The following is a 21,347-nucleotide window of genomic DNA, read 5'->3' on the forward strand; positions in this document are numbered from 1 at the left end:
GAGGGTATGGAAGGGAATAGGGTAGGGGATTGGGCCTCTGGTAAACTCAATCACTCGGCGAAACACAGCGCAAGCGCTGTTTCACGCCGGTTTTCTGTGAGGACGTGGTATTTCTCCGGTCGAGCCGGCCCATTCGAGCCGAAGCATGGCTCTCCCACGTACAAATTTGATTTTTGTCTTCCGTGAGATGTTACGATTTTTGAATATTCTTTGGAGCTGCGACATTGCATTCTTGGCCATACCTATACGTCTTCTGATCTCCTTTTCGCATTGGTTGGTTAGTTACTTTTAAATTATAAGTAACACATCGTTAATATAAATATTAACTCAGTAAGTATAAATATTAACTACAGCTAAGTCTTAACTATTTTCTTAATGTCTATAATTCTTTGCATTAATTTGGGTCAAAAGTAAATTTTGTATAATTATGATTTATTTGGACAATCCACATATTATAAGTTTTGTGACACTTGAATAACTCAATTATTTTGAACTAATATAGCGTTTGTGGCTTAGTGGGTAGACTTATGATTTGCACTCGAGAGGGTGCTGATTCGATCCCGGGTAGAGGAACTAATGAGACATTTTCAGATCTCAAGTGCATAATACGGAACCTCCCACTACCCCCGTACTGATCTGCTCATTCCTCTGGACTAGGCCGACTATGTTGCGAGAATGCTGTATTATATGCTTGGGCAACTATACGCATATTTGAAATCATGTTCGAATCACTACGGTATATGAAAAGTGGTTACTTCGCTATGAAAAAAATATGTATGTCATCGTCAACAGATGTAAATGCAAAAATATTATTTTTACTTTTTTTTTATCAATGCGGTCGGATCCGGCCGGACCCGGCCGGATTGATGGGAATCCGGTCAAATCCGGTCCGGATTGAAAATGACGCCGGATTGCAATCCCTATTCTCTATTCACACTCACGCCCGTCTTTCATATGCCAGGTAAAGGAACGACGCGGATTCATCGCCAAATTAGTTTTTTCTCATTAACTCGATAAATATACAACTTAAAAATTAAATTAAATGACAAACAAGTTTGATATTTGTAGTAAGTATATAAATAAAGATGGCCGCTTAGGTACTTAGGTAGGTGGAAGGTGCGGGGAGTGGTCGTTCGACTTCGGTCTGATGATCACTTCTACACCAGCAGTCACCAGAGTACGTATACTAGTGCTCAGTTATACGTTATTTCGGTGTTTAATTCACTCGCCCAGACATTGTACATACTGTACAATATTAACATAATATATCGTTAAGTTAACGACGGTGACAAACTTAACGAAGATTTTCGTTAAAGCTTGGTTAACTTGCCGATACCTAATATGTACTTGCTCGTTTACGAAGTTCGCTGTTGTAATTAGCTAAGACATATTTAAGTCAAAAAAAATAGTTTCCTTTCACGGTTTAAAGTAAACAATACCACTACCACTGCAGTGGTATAAACAATACAAAAATGTAAAGAAACTGATGCATGTAATTAACAAGTATCTTTAATTATTAATGAGAATAAATTATATAGCTACAGCTTAGCTACAGTCAGGTTTTCACGAGGAAATTGACATGTTTACTTTGCGCTGATAAACAAACCAGTTTCAGAATAATTACTGTACATTCAACTGTTTGTTCTGGAAGCTTCGTATGAAAAACAGCGGGTCTACCTTTCCGTTGTTTTACGTAACAGTTTGTGGGCATAAAAATAATCTTTCGAATCTTAATTAATTACACACAATTGTAATAAATACCTTCGTATACATTTATCTCCCGTCTAATTATACAGTTTTGTCTTTACTAGAGATCGCCCAATGGTCGAAATTCGACCTTAGTTTCAACGACATTACGACTACTACCATTAATTTGTAAAAAAAAGTATTGAACTCTTGTCTCTGGGACTTAGCTGATCTCAGACTGGCCGTGTAAGCGTTGTCTAGTAGTATCTTAGATTCAATAAAAAAAACTATAATCCATTTTCAATTTGTCAACTTGTTATCAACAGACTTTAACTATAATTAAAAGAATATAATTCGTATGTATAGGCTTGTCACTCAAAAATTCTTTCATGTCTCATTATGTGTGTGTGTAATGTTTTATTTGTTAAAAAAATGTATGATAAAAGCATAATTTCAAAATAATATTAGCTCGATGCATTCCTTCACCATATAAACTATAACTTAACAAAATTTCATGCACCTACGTTTCCCCATTTTTCGTAAAACGGGTTACAAAGTTTTTCGTTCGCGTATTAATATTATGATGATGCTCACAAACTAAAAGTAAAAGTTAAGTCAATAAAAGGCTACTTAATATTGAAAGTATTCGATTTTGTCGAAACATAAAGTATGTAAAAAATGTTACTACAATTTAGAATTCGATTTAAATAGTTGCAATGATCGAAATCCAGAAAACGTTATTCTGGAACTGCAAAAATATTTACTTCAAATCGATGATGATAATGGAATAAAATAATGATCAGAAATAATGGTAAAACTCTACTCATGGATTAAAATATGAGATTATATTTTTTAACGTTGTTTTCTCCAATATTTAAAAGATAGAGTCGATAGAGTACTATACGTTTATATGCAAACGATAATATATATTCATAAGACAAAAACAATTTCATACATTATGATCTTGTATTACTTTTGTGAGATAAAGCATGAATTTTTATTCTCAATACAATATCTTAGGCCATCATCATACTAGACATCCCAACTTGGATACAATATCGTAATTCGTAGTATAATATGCAGTATTTTAACGCACTTGCATACGTATTGCTTATTATATTGCAAGTTTCAAACACTTACGGATTCTGTCGCGGAGCACTTTTATTCATCCCGACGTTTCGGCTACTTTACAGCGGCCGTGGTCACGGGTGGACTGAGGTGACAGGCGTCCAATTTATTGAAGTTCTTCAACTACCCGAAGATTCATCAATTTTTGTTTGCGTTCCGATCTACGCAGAACGAACTTACAGTGTCATAACGTCGGGATGAATAAAAGTGCTCCGCGACAGAATCCGTAAGTGTTTGAACCTTGCAATATAATGAGTGATACTCGCGTAAACCTAAGAAATCATTACGTATTGCTTGTTAAGTTTTAAATTAGTTATTTGATTGGCATAGAAATGGGCAACCCGTTACTGCCTCAAGCGCCCGTACACCCATCTATACATAAGCGGCTTATAGTAGACTTACCTCCGCATATACTGGAACTTGACCACGATGAAGATGAGCAGCGTGTTGGCGGAGAGCGACGCCGTCAGCACTGCCACGTACATGGAGATGATGACCACGTCGGGACGGTAGAACACGTCCAGGTCTAAAGGCGCCCACTGGCTCTCGTTCCACTCTGATTTGTTGCGAAGCATCGTCACACCTAGGGGTTGGCGAACAGGGCAATCGCCCTGCTCTTGCAGGGACAAGGTGTTTTCAAAGGGCCTCGCAAAGACCTTCCGCTCGGGGCCTCGCAATGGGTAAGGCCACAGATCACATCACTCACTTTTATTCCAACTCAAGCTGCACTGTGTTATTCGTTTTACGCCAGAGGTTGCTGGGTTCGCTTCATACCAATAAAGCAGTATTTATGCTTTCTGAGTCTACTTTGTTATGTTTGTATATTTTGAATACAATACGACATATTCATTCATTCACTTTTTTGGGTCTTTCGAGCCTAACGTCACTGCGACCCAGATAGATCTATTGGGAGTTGGGACTTGCATAACTGAAACTTCTACTTTTTTGAAAAGTTCGCATTTAGAAACGTCACTGCGACTCAAATGGATCTAATGGAAGTTGAAGCTTGAATTATTTAAACTCTTTTGAAAAGTTCGCATTTAGAAACGTCACTAACTAAAAACACACAGAAACGACCCAAATGGATCCATTGGGACTCGCATTACTGTCTGGCTATGGATGCGCGCGCGCACAGCAGAAGTTATTCACTTTGGCTACATTTTATGTACAAATTTTTAATATCGCCAGGATTTATTTGGATTATTTGGTATTTTTGCACTTACACTTGTTATATTTCTCAATGTTTACTCTTCAGGTACTGTTAGATTTTTGTCACATCACCAATTATATGATTCATAATAACTCTTAAAATGTATTCACACCAAATAACTTAGGTTACGGGGTCACTGCTATAACTTATAAGAGACAAAAAGTTGTAAAAGCTTGTAGCAGAACGTTGAGCATCCTTATTATAAAACTAAAAATATATTTTTCTATTGCCCCTAATTTTCAAAACTTTGATTCATTTTTTTTCTGATGAGGAATACGAAAAAATAGAAATACTAACAAATTTTAGAAGCAGAACCGACATCTTTTGTCAATCTGTCACTTTGTCTATTCTACCGCGGTAGATGAAACCCTTTCTATAGAAGCGAGGCGTGCTAGTAACTGATCAACTAACATCTGCCGATAAACAACGTTTGATGTGTTGTAAAAAATAAACATCGCATTAGTGATCTGATGAGTAAATCCAGCTTGTTTATATTCCGCCATTTTAACGGCCACACCGCAGTAAAAGTCAGGGACAAAAATATAATTATGTTATGTTGGCTGTGTGAGGTGGGACAGGATTTTTAAACGCAGTGCGCGTTTGATACAGTAATTCGATTTGGGGGCTCCTTTGTGATTAAGGGCGTGACACTTGACTCGGAGATCGTGGGTTTTATTTCCGCATTGGAAAACATGTTATCTCTAAGTTTAGTTAGGACTATGCAGGCTGATCACCTGCCTGCCTAGCATACGCCAACGAGATATCTCACTCTCGAGATAATTAAAAACTACTCGTCTCAAAATGTCAAAATCTCGACAATATCTCGACCAAACTCTATAAAAATGTGTTATTTCGATGATAGATCTACGCGAGAAAAAATGTTTGTCATGCTAGGGTCAAAAGAAATGAAGAGACAAACCATCAAACATTGAGGAAACATGTAGAGTGAGATAATATCTCGTTGGCGTATGCTAGGCAGGCTGATTGTCTGAAAAGTAAGATGAGCCATGCGTCGGATGGGCATATAAAAAGTGGGTCCTGCGCCTGATCTCTCGCCAGTCGTGTCGGTCTTCCGAGTGAGTTCCGTTCAACTGGGATATGGGAGTTAAAGGAATAGAGATTAGAGAGTGCTCTTGTGTGCTGCGCATACACTTGGGTACTATTGCTCCTTTTTTTTGTTTTTATTTTTTTACGTTGGGAAATGCTTGACGCATTCCCGACGGCCTGGGGGGCCGCCAGGATATGTGGGACTCCTCAGGTGCTGCGGCAAGGAGGAGCAACTTTTTTTAGAAGGAGCAAAATTACTCCTACGTAATTTCAATGAAACCGGCACCGTCACCGAAATCCATATGGGAGTCATTACAGTTTAATTAGAATGTAAATAAATATATTGTTTACGTAACATTGAAATCGGATATATATGGATACATTGATGAAAACATTATGTAGGTACAGTACTCCCAAATTATTAATGCGCATGAATCTTCGCTAAGTGTCGTAATCACGGAAACACACGAATCTATGAAACGTAAGAGCCCCAAACAATGGTACCAATACTTGCATTTTGCACCTTGGTCAAAGGAAATAGAAGTAAATATCATACAACCATTTATACGTGGGAGAGCCGTGCTTCGACACGAATGGGCCGGCTCGACCGGATAAATACCACGTTCTCACAGAAAACCGGCGTGAAACAGCGCTTGCGCTGTGTTTCGCCGAGTGAGTGAGTTTACCGGAGGCCCAATCCCCTAACCCCTACCCTATTCCCTTCCCTACCCTCAACTATTCCCTTCCCTTCCCTTGCCTTCCCTACCCTCCCCTATTACCTTATTCCTTCTTAAAAGGCCGGCAACGCACTTGCAGCTCTTCTGATGCTGCGAGTGTCCATGGGCGACGGAAGTTGCTTTCCATCAGGTGACCCGTTTGCTCGTTTGCCCCCTAATTACATTAAAAAAAAAAAAAAAAACAACCCGTGGCTGTCCGCTGTCGCCGGTCCGTCAATAAGTCATCGCGACGTGGCCAGTGACGTTACCATGGTAACGTCCAAACAACGTCTGGCGCCTCTACGTCGCCGCAAAGAGGTGTTTTTCTTAAAGTTAAGTTTAAAAACAGCACTTTGCAGCGGCGTCTTACGACGCCTGGGAAATATGACCGTTGCCGAAAAATTACGAAAATTTCTATGCGCATTATCTTTATCACTTTGGGAGCACTGTATAGGTACTGTATAAGTAAGACAATTTATTTAGCGTGAAAGCCTTTAAGGCTAAATAAGACGTTTAAATGCAAATCAATCGGGCGTGTGTACATTTAATTACATAATGTGGGGTCAAAGTTCAGTCCTACCCTACCCGACCCAACACCCGACGTGTAACACCCGACCCGACACGTCTAACACCCGACGTGACGCGGACAGGTCACGCAAACCATTTTCTTGCCAGCTGCAGATAATTTCAACGTTTATTCTTAGACTTTGCATCGTTTATGCATGTTATACAATCTTTGCATAATACTAGTTTTTATTATTCGTAGATTCCATACTAATATTATAAATGCAAAAGTCTTCCTGTGTTAGACAGATCCAGGACATCTCTCCGTATACGGCTGAAGGCAAACCGCAGGTAGTTTTAGTGTTTTTTTTTTAATGAAATAAGTGGGCAAACGAGCAAATGGGTCACCTGATGGAAAGCAACTTCCGTAGCCCATGGACACTCGCAGCATCAGAAGAGCTGCAGGTGTGTTGCCGGCCTTTTAAGAGGGAATAGGGTAAAAGGGGAGGGTAGGGAAGGGAATAGGGGAGGGCAGGGAAGGGAATAGGGTAGGGGATTGGGCCTCCGGTAAACTCACTCACTCGGCGAAACACAGCGAAAGCGCTGTTTCACGCCGGTTTTCTGTGAGAACGTGGTATTTCTCCGGTCTAGCCGGCCCATTCGTGCCGAAGCATGGCTCTCCCACGTAAGAGTCCCAGACACCCCCGGGGTGCTTCAGCACTGAGGCACATCCCCAACTATGGGGCACCCATGATGGGTTTCCCCTGCGCATCAAAAAAAATGCAAAAGTCTGTCTGTCTGTCTGTTACCTCTTCACGCCCAAACCGCTGAACCGATTTTTCTGAAGTTTGGCATGGACATACTTTTAGTCTCGGAAAAGGACATAGGATACTTTTTGTCCCAAAAAATGTTCCGAGCGGTAAACTAGTTTTGGCGCAACGGACTGGCGTCATTTTAGATAGTAGTTTACCGCTGTATGCTGTATTACGCTACGTAAATACGTTGCACAGTCAAATGAAAGGAATTTATGCTAATTATTTTTACATATAATAGACATGCATCGAATATCATGTCTTGTTGTTATGCAACAATGATCGGTATTGTATCCACATGACCGGATACAAATCCCAAATTTAATCTAGGGATTACTTTAGTCAAGGGGCAATAGTAGAGATGCCGCAAGCTAAACGCAGCTTACTGAAGATCTGAGTATAGGTTAGAAGCTTTTAGAGTATCCATACTAATATTACAAATGCGAAAGTGTGTCTGTCTGTCTGTCACCTGTTCACGCTCAAATCACTGAACCGAATTTGCTTTTTGGTATCGCGCAGGATCCTAATATGTCCTTTCCCGGGACACAAATCTATCACAAATCTATTTGATATTTCCATACCAAAATTCATCAAAATCTGTTCAGTGTCTTAAGCGTCAGACGATAACAGACAATTAGTACAGACACCCTTAAGCATTATTAAAACGAAGTTCCTTATCGCGCGTTCGGCGTAAAGGAGACTAGACAGAACGGTATTTGATCTCGAAACTTTTTAATTATTAGTACCTGCATGGTAGGTGCAGAGGTAGGAGTTGATAGTTATTCCTGTGCGTCAACTAGATGGCGTTTTTTGAGAATAAACAGCGAGGAGTTGTTAGTATTCCTGGGGGTCAATAGATGGCGTTTTTTAATATATTTTTTGAGTGTATAATATTATGTATACAGGTTTTTGAAATAACTTCGTTCCATTCGAGTGTCCCTTGACACTTCTCAAGTTTTTATACAATATTAGTAGTAGTAGGGGATGATGATAATATTAAAATGATCTATTGTGATTATTACAATCTACTATGTTACATAATTTACACGGTGTCTCAAAGGGGTTTTAAAAACAAAGGGCAAAATGAAGTTAGTTATCACGAGGAACAATTACTAATTAAAGCTACCTGAGTAACTACCATTAACACAAATTAAAAAACATGCTATGATTTCCACGAAAACATATTATTGGAAACTAAAAATTATGACGCGACAAGTCAACGGCCATTAAACAAAGCAGTAACGGATTTGACATGCAAAATAATTAGTCACTTTTCATTGAAATTCAAATGTTCACAGACGGTAGACTACCAGTAAAAGCTAAGTACTCACATACGGTTTCGCTCGATCGAGCAATCACGTAGAGTAAAAACCACAGCTCGGGCTTTCGTCCACACATACAGTATTACTCGATAGTTTTACTCCAAATCGATATCATATATTTCATCGAGCCGGCTCGATGCGAGCCTTTGAGCTGTGAGTTTTGCGGTCCACACAATAATTATTACTCGATTTGGAGTAAAACTATCTAGTAAATCCGTTTAACCGTTCGAGTAAAACCCGCGGTAAAAGCAATTAAGGTTCCGTATGTAAAGGGTAAAAATTAGACCCTATAAAAAGACTTTGCTGTTGTCCATCTGTCCGTCTTTAGTATTTTAAAGAGCGGAGAGACCACTTTTCAAGTAGTGCCTAGGACAAGAATTTAAATGTCAAGTTGCCTCAGCGCATACCACACTCTCGCAACAAAGTCAGCCTAGGCCCTAGTCCAGAGGAATGAGCAGGTCAACAGTCAACACGTCTGGGACCTACCATGTGCGGGTTTCCTCGCGATGTTTTCCTTCATCGTTAGAGCGTCCGTTTTATGTGCTTGAGATCTTAAAATGTCTAATTGGTAGATGCCTTCATCCAGGATCAAATATGCCTGCTCGAGTGCTTGTCAAAGGTCTACCAACTAGGCCACGGCTATACCATTCATCACAAAACTATTTGTAATGCCGGGCACATAACTCGAGTAATTTGTAGAGTCACTTTGATCGAAATGGTGCGGAAACCGAATAGTTCTGTTTGATCCGTCGCGTCGTGGCCGAAATATTGCCCGGGGTCACGTTACTCAAGATGAAGGCATCAGGAATTAAATGATGAAGAATCTAAGGGGATTAATAAAAAAAATATTGCGATAATTATTATATTATAATGAGGATTCAGGATACCCAGAATTGAGTAATGTTAAATAAGATTTATTGGGATAATCATCTATGAAGATAACGATGACTTAAATTTTATGCTGACAACTTTGAAACTGGATATAAATACTTAAAAGAACAGCAGAAGCAGACTTACATTTTTGCCGCATGGTAGAAAGTGAGGGGCATATTACTAATAATTATTCTCCTTCGCTGCGCCGGTAGGTACCTACTTTCCCTTTTTATGAACTTTCGATCTGATCACATCACTTTATCATTTTTACTCATCCCAAAAAAGTGCAACACCGCAAATTATTCACAGCTCTTTTCGTTTTACACGTGGGAGAGCCATGCTTCGGCACGAATGGGCCGGCTCGACCGGAGAAATACCACGTTCTCACAGAAAACCGGCGTGAAACAGCGCTTGCGCTGTGTTTCGCCGAGTGAGTGAGTTTACCGGAGGCCCAATCCCTGACCCCTACCCTATTCCCTTCCCTTCCCTTCCCTACCCTCTCCTATTACCCTATTCCCTCTTAAAAGGCCGGCAACGCACTTGCAGCTCTTCTGATGCTGCGAGTGTCCATGGGCGACGGAAGTTGCTTTCCATCAGGTGACCCGTTTGCTCGTTTGCCCCCTTATTTCATTAAAAAAAAAAAAAGCTCTACGCCAGAAATGATATCAGAAAGTCATTCATTAAAAATTATTCATTCATTCCAAGAAGCAATTGGACAATAATAAACAAACTATCGTATACGTTTCAAGGCGATAATTGTTTAGATCAGTTCTGAGAAAAGCCGGGAAAAACTAATTCAGTCGTGCAGAAGAAAATTCTTCTTTGACCATCGGAAACGCACTGAAAGGCTGGAATGATCGTCTGTGGTGAAAATTATTCCGTCTCTTAACCACGTGGCCATAAAGTATGCTGTGGAGCGGAAGTTGAAATACTGCGTATGATATTACTTTTTATCTTATTATTATTAGTAGAAAAAATATATTCCTGCGTAATATCTAAATATATAACTCAAAGGTGACTTACTGACATGGTGATCTATCAACGCACAGCCCAAACCACTGTTCGGGCTGAAATTTGGAATGCAAGTAGATGTTATGACGTAGGCATCTGCTAAGAAAGGATTTTGATAAACTTCACCCCTAAGGGGAGAAAATAGGAGATGAAAGATTATATATTAGACAACATAATAATACTTCTTAACGCGAGCGAAGCCGCGGACAAAAATAGCTACGTAAAAGTAACGTTAAATCATATTTCAATGATTTAACAGTGAGATGGACCCATGACAAAATAATTTTATCATAATATTATTAGATATGTGTATGACGTCTAGTCATACACAAACACCGTGCCGAATTCTGGCAACGCTGCACCGCTGTGCCAGTCAAAATTTGATAGTGATAAAAGCTATGCAATAGCCTTAAAACACAAACGACATTTTCAACGCAACCGCAGTAACTTCATAGCCACACCGCGAGTGTCCGCCGAGAGGCATTTTCCGCTTTGTTCTTTTGTCAAATTACAGTCCCGGCTTTGTGCGAATATAATTATTATTGTCCATGAAACCCTTCTCTACTCAAACATATCCTCGGATGAAATTAGACGTGAACTCGGCAGATATGCGCACTTAGAAAGACTGACAAAAGATAAATTTAATTTGTTTTTAACTTACTTGTAAAACAAAAACATTATTAAGGTTATGTTTACGTAAAACATAACCTTTAGGCAGAGATGCAGAGTAAGGTTCACTCCGCATTTCTGCCTAAAAGTTATGAAGTACCTACTTTAGATAAAAATCTGTACACCATAATAATATTATAATCCCTTCCCTTCCATACCAATATTAAAAATGCTAAAGTGCATCTATCTCTTACCTCTTCGCGCCTAAACCGCTGAACCGATTTTGCTGAAATTTGGTATGGAGATACTATGAGTCCCGGAACAGCCGAAAGGATATAGGATACTGTTTCTCCCGTAAAAATGTACGGTTCCAGTGCGATTAACGAATTTTGGACAACGAGTTGTGGGCGTCATCTTTTATTACAACAAATGGTCCTTTCATTTCTTAGGTCTTCTAAAGGTCGGGTCAGGGTGTCCTTGGCCTGTAGACAAGTGGCAAAACCCTAACGCTAACGCTAACGCTAGCGCTACAAAATGTATGCGATTTGACATAAGTCATTGCTTCGCTTTCGAATACTAATGTCAAATCCATACATTTTGTAGCGCTAGCGTTAGCGTTAGCGTTTTACCACTTGCCTACGGGGGCTGGTCAGAGACGCTGAAAATAGCACTTTATTTTTTCTTAAGTATACCTAGGGCTGAGAGATTTTAAATACTTATTGAATTACTGAGTGACCTCGCTTCTATCGTGCTTGGAGGCGGTGCAGTGGGAGCTTACGATAAGGCGATTCTTTTGCTCGTTTATTCCAACGTTAATATCATTAGCTCGTCTTATTATCGCACTCCGACAAGCGGACAACAGGATTACATGCACCGCTCGTCGTAAATCAATATTATTTATTGTTTTAGGGTTCCGTACCCAAAGGGTGAAAACGGGTAACTAAGATTTCGCTGTCTGTCCGTCTGTCTATATCCAGGCTGTATCTCAAGAACGGTGATAGCACAGTGATAGCTAGAATGTTGTCACAGATCATGTATTTCTGCTGCCGTTATAACAAAAACTACTAAAAGCAAAAAATATATAATATGAAAGTCCCCCAAACAAGATTTTTTGGGCTTCTCTGGCCTCGTAATCAATAACGGCAACAGATGAGCACTTGAAATACTCACAAGATGCTTAATAATACTAATTGTACTTTAGTAATCTATACTAATATTATAAATGCGAAAGTATCTCTGTCTGTCTGTCTGTCTGTCTCGCTTTCACGCCAAAACTACCGAACCGATTGTAATGAAATTTTGTATACAGATAGTCTAAAGCCTGAGAAAGGACATAGGCTACTTTTTTACTGGAAAAAAGCGTTGTAGGGGGGTGAAAATGCGTAAATTTGTTCAAATTAATTTAGTTCCAAAAATTCAAAATAGATGGCGCCGTACGTCTCCTACATCGCGCTAACGCTTGCCCAGAAGTCGTTCTATAAGAGATGATATTATCATGTAGTTAATTTTTAGGGTTCCGTACCTCAAAAGGAAAAAACGGAACCCTTATAGGATCACTTTGTTGTCCGTCTGTCCGTCCGTCCGTCTGTCAAGACCCTTTTTCTCAGGAACGCGTGGAGGTATGAAGCTGAAATTTATATCAATTACTCAGGTCTACTGTCCCTTGAAGCTTTGAAAAAATCAAACTTCTAAGCCAACGCAATCAAAAGATACAGCCGTTTATGCGGCAAATTTTCGACACTTGCAAGGGAATCAAAACCTACAGGGTGCTTCCCGTGAACTCAGAATCTTGAAATTTGGTACGAAGCAACGTCTTATAGCATAGATAAAGGAAAAATTACGAAAACCATAAATTTTTAGTTACATCACATAATATATTTTTTTTTAATAATTTTAAACTTACTACCCATTTCCTCATAAACGCGTAGAAGTATTAAATTGAAATTCATACCAAATACTCAGGTCTATAATACCTTTAAGCTGTCGGAACCCTCGGTGCGCGAGTCCGACTCGCACTTGGCCGGTTTTTTTCGATTGTTATTTCTTTTTTACGTTATTTATTTTTTAAGTTACTTATTAAATCAGTAGTCAGTTGTGTAATTGGGGGGCTAAATAAGCTTAAAAATTTGGCATAAAATATAAAAATGAATTTAAAAAATCGAAATATTATATGTATGCACACTAATAGGGTTGTTGAGAAAGTGATTATGAGGAAGAGGAGGCAGAGGAATTTTCACGCGCAAATTTAGAGGATGCGGATTAGGAAGAGGATATTTTTTGAGGAAGAGGATGCGGATGAGGAAGCGGATGAGGAAGAGGATGATAGGAAATTATAAACACTAGCGGACCCTACCCAAAAGTCTTTGTCCTGTCTATGCATAACTAGGTACATACATTACACAAAAAATAATTAAAAGGGCATTTTCCAGTGGACCCAACTATGAATCTAAACCATTCTCAAAACACACACAATAAAGAATCATCAAAATCGGTCCAGCAATTAAGGAAGAGTTCAGTAACATACATAACACACGCACACAAAAAAGATGGATACGCGACGCGCATGCGCAGTAAAATTCCTCATAAATTCCTCTTAAATTTTGAGGAAGCGATAGCGGAAGAGGATTTTTTTATTTTTATTTATGAGGACTCGGTAACGGTTGAGGAACCCAAAATATTGCGGAACTTCCTCATTATGAGGAAGCGGAAGAGGAATCCTCAGCAACCCTACTGACACTGCACAGCTGTTTTGATTTAAGGGGTACCAGGGTTTTTTTATTAAAGCTTTTGACACCAATTTTGTTGACATCGCGCGCTGAAAACTGAAGTCCACGCGGACGAAGTCGCGGGCAACAGCTAGTTAATAATATAACTAAAATAAAATAAAATATTTGGGAGGAAGTAGGGCCGTAAAAAAAACAATTTTTTGCCAACTTTCGCTCTACACGGCATGGAACCCTACGTACGCGATTCCGACTCGTACTTGGCCGATTGTATTAATTTTTTCTCGGAATAAATTCGAATACTTTATTCAAATTTTCCAGCCGCGACTAATAAACAAAAGCTGGCTGTTGCTCTGGGTGTTGCCCTTCAAACAAACGATTTTTTGTTTATTCTGCTTTGTCTTTCACTCATCAGTTTGGCCAACGAAAGGACATTTTACGTTCAATCTGTTTTAAAAGTATACAAATGATAAATTATGACACTTATATTTTATTATACTTTTTTACTCCAATACCACAAGAATATAGATAACTGTCTTATATGGAACTAAAGAAACCCGTAGTCTACAATTAAAACTTAGTCAATGTATATACTCGTAATGTTATCTTCTTAATAAATTTCGTAATCGTTAGCAATTGACCTAGGCCTTGATTCCAGAATCTAGATTAAGAAAGTACACAAGTTGGACAAATATGACGTCACACGCAAACAAGTCTAGGTTTTATCGAGAGATAAAGCCTAATCGTTAGAATAGAATATCACAATGCTTACGAAAATTACGTAATAAAAAGTTGTAGATCGAGAAACTGAAAACACTTCAGAGGAGTCCACACTGCCCTTTTTTCCATACAAACGTTGTCCCCTGTTTCCTCCCTGGATAATGCTAGTAGAGTTATAATTTTTTTCCTGAATATCTACGGCTACTAATACGATGTCCCTATGTTTTCTTTTTTTTTCATAATTTAATTATTAAATAAGATATGAACGTTCAAAAACCCAAAAAAATGGCCAGATTTTCCGCTGTGTTCAAACATCCAGAAAACAGATTTGGCTAGTTTATACAAAAAAAAAACATAGGAATACACCTCAAGTCTTTCTTTAATCTTTAATGAAAAAAGTACTTAAATCGGTTAAGTTTTGGAGAAGGAATCAGGGGACAACGAATCGTTGATTTTCTGCAGTTGTCTCTATCGCGTTCTACGATATAGGCTTGAGGTAAGGGAGACGGCTATAGATATTACACGTACTTTTTTTTTCATTTCTCTAGCCCCTGGTGTATCCTCTAAAGCTATTGCATAGCTTTTATCGCGGGCTTTGAGCGGCGACTGATTCAAGAAACTCCGTAACGAAAATAAAACTAACACATCGTCTAATTTTTTTTTTTTGTTAAAATTGTTTGGGAAAATGATGTAGAGAGGTGCAGCTGTACTGCACACGGGCCGAATTTTTTGACATACCTAATTGCTATCAGTTCGGTCAAATATCCATACTTATATGCAAAAGTGTGTCTATCTCTTCACGCCCAAACCGCTGAACCGATTTTGCTGAAAGGTATGGAAATACTTTGAGTCTCGGCACAGAATATATATTAGTAGTACCAAGTCTCGGGAAAGGGCGGTAATTTAAATTTTTATCAAGGAAAATTTTACGATCCCCTCGCATTAAGAGGGCGACTAACCCAAAAAATCAAACATCATCCTTCTCTCTTCACACTCACGTCTTTCATATGCAAGGTGAAAAAGGACGACGCGGATTCATCGCCAAATTAGTTTTTTCTCAATAACTCGATAAATATACAACATTTTAAAAATCCGCTAGGTCGATCTCTCAATGATAGAATTTTATACTCGTACAATGTGTTAAAATATTAACTTAGTTCAATGCACGGTTATTAATGGCAATAAATGAAAAATTCGTGAAAATTAGGTGCATCTTTGTGTTTTTTTTCTATCGAGAAAATCTTTAGATATCGTGTTTTTGCTCAGATCGAATTCTCGAAAATATAATGCATTATCTAATTTTAGAAAATGAAACAATTCGGGGCTTATTTTCAAGTATAAAAATGAATTATAAAATCGACACTTTAGGGTTAGTCGCCCCCTTAAACAAATATTGACGGAACAGAGTCGCGGGCGTCATCTAGCATCACATACACTTGAAAAATATAACCCTCTAATCACAATCGGGTAGCTAAACAATAACTTTTTAAGATACATACAAAACTAAAGAGATTAATTGAAGATCTAAAGCAAACGTTATCGTATATTGTATGAACTTATTTGCTCATGTGCGGTGAAAAAGTGTTATGTTCCTTGGCGGGATTCCAACCCGCGACCGCTGGCGTAGATCGCAGTCAAATCGCGATTAGCTGAGCCATTAGGCCTCATATTTCGCCTCACTGTGGTACAAAACAGTATCGGCGAATTTACCTATGTGTTAAAAGCTAAGAACATCCTCATTCTTCGTTCATTTCAACTTTCAAATAAACAAAAACTGAAATATTTTAAATCGATCCATTCAAATACTACGATGCCACGGAAAAAAACACAGACAGACACATAAAACATTACAACCCCACTTTTTACTCCCGTACCGTACCCCTTTTTTTAACCGACTTCTAAAAAGGAGGAGGTTATATTACGATCGGCAGTATACATGGTGTAACAAAACTAAGTGATAATACTTTAGGGTGTGTATGGGTTCCCTGTATATATTTCACTGTGAAAATAGCACTCCGGGAGTGTCGGCAGAAGTGAAAACTTGATTATTAACGTTGTGCATTATTTTTTTAACCCATTTCTTATGAAAATCGATTTTAAAAAAAATTGATTTTTTTAATTAATTGAAACCCTTACAATTGATTAAATTTTTAACCAATTTTTTTTGAAAATCGATTTTAAAAAAATCGATTTTTTTAATTAATCGAAACCCTTACTATTTTATTCAACCCATTTTTTATGAAAATCGATTTTTTTAATTAATCGAAAACCTTTACAATCGATTAAATTTTTAACCCATTTTTTATGAAAATCGATTTTTAAAAAATCGTTTTTTTTTATTAATAGAAACCCTTACAATCGATTAAAAAATATCGACAATCGAAAAAAACAATCGATTGTTCGATTCCGATGATACAACAATACTCTCCAACCGTCTTACGGTTTTTCGATCAGCACGAGAATCTGACGCGAGTTTCACAGCTTTTACCCATCCCACAAAAGTGCTCAACGCCGCTAAAGAAGTTTTCACTTACAAAAAATTGAGATTTGAATGGGCAAGCGCCACAGCGCGAAGAGTTTTTCCATACAAAAGTAAAAAAAAAGTTGCTCCTTTAGCGCTGATACTCTTATAGTGAAATCCATACAGGGGACTCATACACACACTAAAGAATTATCACTATGTTTCTTTTTTTTTCGTCAAGAGTTAAACAACGTGAAGGTCTTTGGGAAAAAATAGTTACGACGAAAAATCTTGCCAACGCGATATTTTCAATGGACGGATGGACAGACCCTAAAATGATGTAAAGTTCTGCTCACATCATAATAATATGGGCGTACCTGTATTTCCGTTGTACCAAACTTCGATTGAACATCGTACTTTGGGGCATACATAATGTTCTGCCCGTCTATTGTACTTCCGTACCCGGGGAATATGCCTCAGGCTCCCTGTAGTAAACAACCTTCAGCCGAATTCGAAGCTGTAGACAAAGATTTAAAATCTAAAACCACTCATTTAATGAATATTTAACTTTAATGTATCATAGATTTTGACATACATTTTATAGATTTTCTGTTATTTTTGTCAACAGTGAATACCTACCCATTGAATAAATGAATGAATTAATGAACTGGATGTAGATAACGCCCTTATCTTTTGTTACAAACCCTTTCACATTAAATTCCCTCGGTAATGCGATTTGAATTAAATCCCGGGTTTTATATATATACGTGTATCATCAATGTTAACTTTATCCTACTGTTAAAGTTTTACTTACTTACTATTATTAATTATTATTATTATTCGTTTTATAACTATCTTTATTACGTATACATATTTAACCGCGACCTCGTTGTAAAATAATTAGATTATGTATACCGGCGTGAAACAGCGCTAGCGCTGTGTTTCGCCGAGTGAGTGAGTTTACCGGAGGCCCAATCCCCTACCCTATTCCTTCCCTATTCCCTTCCCATCCCTACCCTCCCCTATTCCCTCTTAAAAAGGCAGGCAACGCACCTGCAGCTCTTCTGATGCTGCGAGTGTCCATGGGCGACGGAAGTTGCTTTCCATCAGGTGACCCGTTTGCTCGTTTGCCCCCTTATTTCATAAAAAAAAAAAAAAAAATTATGGCGGGACCCGTTTATTTTTCCGAATGAACCGTTTTCCCATCTTTCCAGGGACTCAAATGCAGATAATACCGCATATTAACTTAATAAAAAGAAGGAAATATAGCATAAAGTATAATGGGAAAAGCCTCGTGTACTGAGTAAACTAGTATTTCCATAAAACAAAGAAATCATAAGACAAAGCCCATAAACTATAAGTTAGGGGGAGTAAAACCGAAAATTATTGCAGCACAATCTTTATAGCACAATAAAATATCCCTCATAATCAGTGGCGTATTCAGCTAGCGCGGGGCCCGTAGCACATTCGTTCGCGAATTCTCTTTGCCCTGAGAACCTAAAATTCTCAAGTTAAAGGCCAAGGTAGAACTGACAGAAATCAATATTTAAGTCTATTAACAGACATGTTAACTCGCAATGTAGTATGGAAGCGTTATTATTGTACCATTAAAGAAATTGATCGTAGGTAGTTCACGGACCTACGTCATTTGGTTATGTCAATATAAACTTCTTGGTCAATATAATATTATTAAGTCGTGATCTGTCGGCTCGGTTTGACATAACGTAGGTCCGCCAACTCCTTATGAATCAACTTCAGTATTATCAGAATACTATGTATTAAAAGGGCGACATCAAACATCGTACTTCTCTCTTCACACTCACGCCCGTCTTTCATATGCCAGGTGAAAAAGGACGACGTGGAATCATCGCCAAGATAGTTTTACTATGTAAAATATAAAAGTATGTAAAATATAAAACTATATAAAAGACGAATTATGAAAAAAGTATTTTGAGCAAATCTAGGTTTTATCAATGCCTTTTTAGATATTAAAAAATATTAAAGAAAAGACAGCAAACTTTGAAGATCCAAGCAAAAATGTGTCTAAAACAAGGTTTTTTGTAAAAAAATACCTATCGATAATTTTTCCAGTAATCGTGTTTTTGTCTTGAGCATTTAATCTTCATGAACTGAAGTTACTTGTGTAAAAAAATCAGTTTTCTAGACCTTACAGATTTTGAGATCTAGTTAAGTATGTTAGAGTCTGGTGCATTCTTAAAGGGAACGTGAGCAACAAAGATGCTGCGAACTGGTGTCGCTAATGCTGTAATTGTGGTTATGTACTTGATACCTGCTGTCACTTATATACCTAACACGGTCTCTATAGATTATTTAAAACATATTTGACGCTCCTGAGGCAATTACAAATTACATTAAAACAGAATATTATATTTGTATGTGTAATGGCGGCTCTCGACATAGGCGAACGCGTTGGCCAACGCGTTGGCAGACGCGTCGGCCCAATGTGTAGAACGGGCGTTCGCGCGTTGGCCGTAGGTATTTAGACGTTGGCCGACGCGTCTGCGAGCTTGCCGCGCGGGTCGGAAATGTCGGCAAAGATCAAAGGACATTTGTCGCAAGCTTCGTGCTTCATCCACACATAGGCCGCGCGATCAGTTCGCCCGGAGTTATAGTTATGATAATTATAATAATATGTAATAATTTTTATATGTAATAATTTAATAAATAATAAGTAGGTAATAAAATAATTACTTATATTATTTTAATATTATAAAATATTATGTAAAAGTGAGTTTATTTCTTTGTTTGTTACGTTTTCTCGCCTTTTATTTATTTATTTCGAAAATACCCTTTAAAAACTTTTTCTTGTCCACATTTACAAAGTAATTATATGCTGTGAATAAATATACAGCTACAGCTGTTAGCGACTTAACATCCATTTTGAATCCGTCCGCACATTGGCGCGATCCAAAGCATACTGAGCGACCTACCTATGTGTGGATTACTCACAAACGCCGTTGCAAGCGCACTGCCAACGCGTCTGCGAACGCGTTGGCCAACGCGTTCGCCTATGTAGAGAGCCGCCATAATGTACATGCAGGAGCTTTCCATCAAAGCACGGGGCCCATATAGCACGTGCTACAAGTGTATACTTGTAAATCCGGCCCTGATTATAATCTTAAAAACCCATACCCGACCTTCTAAGTGTTAGATTTTTTTATTTAAAATAAGGAGGCAAACGAGAAAACGGGTCACCTGATGGAAAGCAACTACCGTCGCTCATGGACAGTCGCAACATCAGAAGAGCAGGTGCGTTGCTGGCCTTTAAGATGCGAAATAAAGTTGGAGATTCCATTCTGATACTATTGTCAGATTTAGATTCACATTTTTATATGAATTTGTTTATTGAGATTGTTATAGTACGGTATCTTTTATCTACTTAGTAGCTTTGTAAAAAGAAAATAAGAATAATTTTATGCCGAAAGATTTTTGACGATAATCTCCTTCAAACAGTATCTGTTAACTGATTTCAATTTCAATATTCACTCGGGTTTGTTTATCGATTTGGAAGACATTTTTAATGAAGGGTTGACAGGTCATTGACTCAATCCGTTCGTTTATTGGGTATCGGAGAGTGAAATTAAACATTTGCTGCGGTTCTAGCCGTCTGCTAAACGGATTTATTTGACCGGCTGATATTGATATAGTTTTTAACTAGCCAGCATGGATGTAGTGTAAATAAATAGAGATTAACACGCCCACTAGTGGTGGGGGTGATATTGGGAGATGGTCGCCCGGGCAGAGCGAGCTCTCTCCAGGATGACCCGTCGGCCGATATAGTATTCTGTGTTTAATTTACTCGCCCTCCAAGAGTGCACGTATTTTTACAAAAACTTAAATTGTAAGATTTTGTAAAAATACGTGTGGCACTCAGGGACTGCCGCGGTAAAGTCATTGCATAGCATCTAGTCTACACGCATACTTCTAGTCGCACGCACATAAACACCGTGCCGAAATCTGCCGAAGTGAAACGTTGTTTCGAACAATGTAGCCGTATCAAATCACATCGGCGAAGAAAATAGTTACTTTTTATCGCGATAATATGCGATCACTTCAAAACACTGTCCTTTAGCGGTTGGAGATATAATGTATTATAATTTTAATCACCCTTTTAAATATCAATAAAAGCGACAACGTAGAAAATGATTAGAAATATCAAAGGTAAAGGGAGACAAAGGGAAAAATGTTTGAGCTAAGTGCACTGATTGCTCATTCAATTATTCCGCCCAAACGCCAGCTCTTATTGCTAAATGAACAATGAAATGAAATAGTCTTCATTTGATGAAATTAAGGTGTGTACACACTAAGCGATAGGCTGTTTGCACACACGCCGCGGCGGTGCTGCTCCATTGCTCATCCTTGGGTTTCTATTTAATTTTGCCCATACACAGTACTCAATAACTTATGAAGTCTTCTTAGCCGTGATAGTTTCCCTCTTAAATTCCGCATATTTCCTACTCCCGTGAATTTTTAAGGTTCCGTACCCAAAGGGTAAATGGGACCC

General features: G+C 38.3%; 1 protein-coding gene across 1 annotated transcript in view; it reads right to left on the reverse strand.

Annotated features, from left to right (window-relative positions):
• LOC121730845 (QRFP-like peptide receptor) overlaps positions 1-3,440 on the reverse strand; it is a 107,763-nt gene extending 104,323 nt beyond the window's left edge. The window contains exon 1 of the mRNA XM_042120035.1: positions 3,217-3,440. Coding sequence (XP_041975969.1) covers positions 3,217-3,389 — 173 coding nt within the window. The 5' untranslated portion in view covers positions 3,390-3,440. The remainder of the gene's footprint in view (positions 1-3,216) is intronic.
• Between the last annotated feature and the right edge of the window lie 17,907 nt (positions 3,441-21,347).

Source organism: Aricia agestis, chromosome 10 (genome assembly GCF_905147365.1).
Source record: "Aricia agestis chromosome 10, ilAriAges1.1, whole genome shotgun sequence".
Classification (NCBI taxonomy): domain Eukaryota; kingdom Metazoa; phylum Arthropoda; class Insecta; order Lepidoptera; family Lycaenidae; genus Aricia; species Aricia agestis.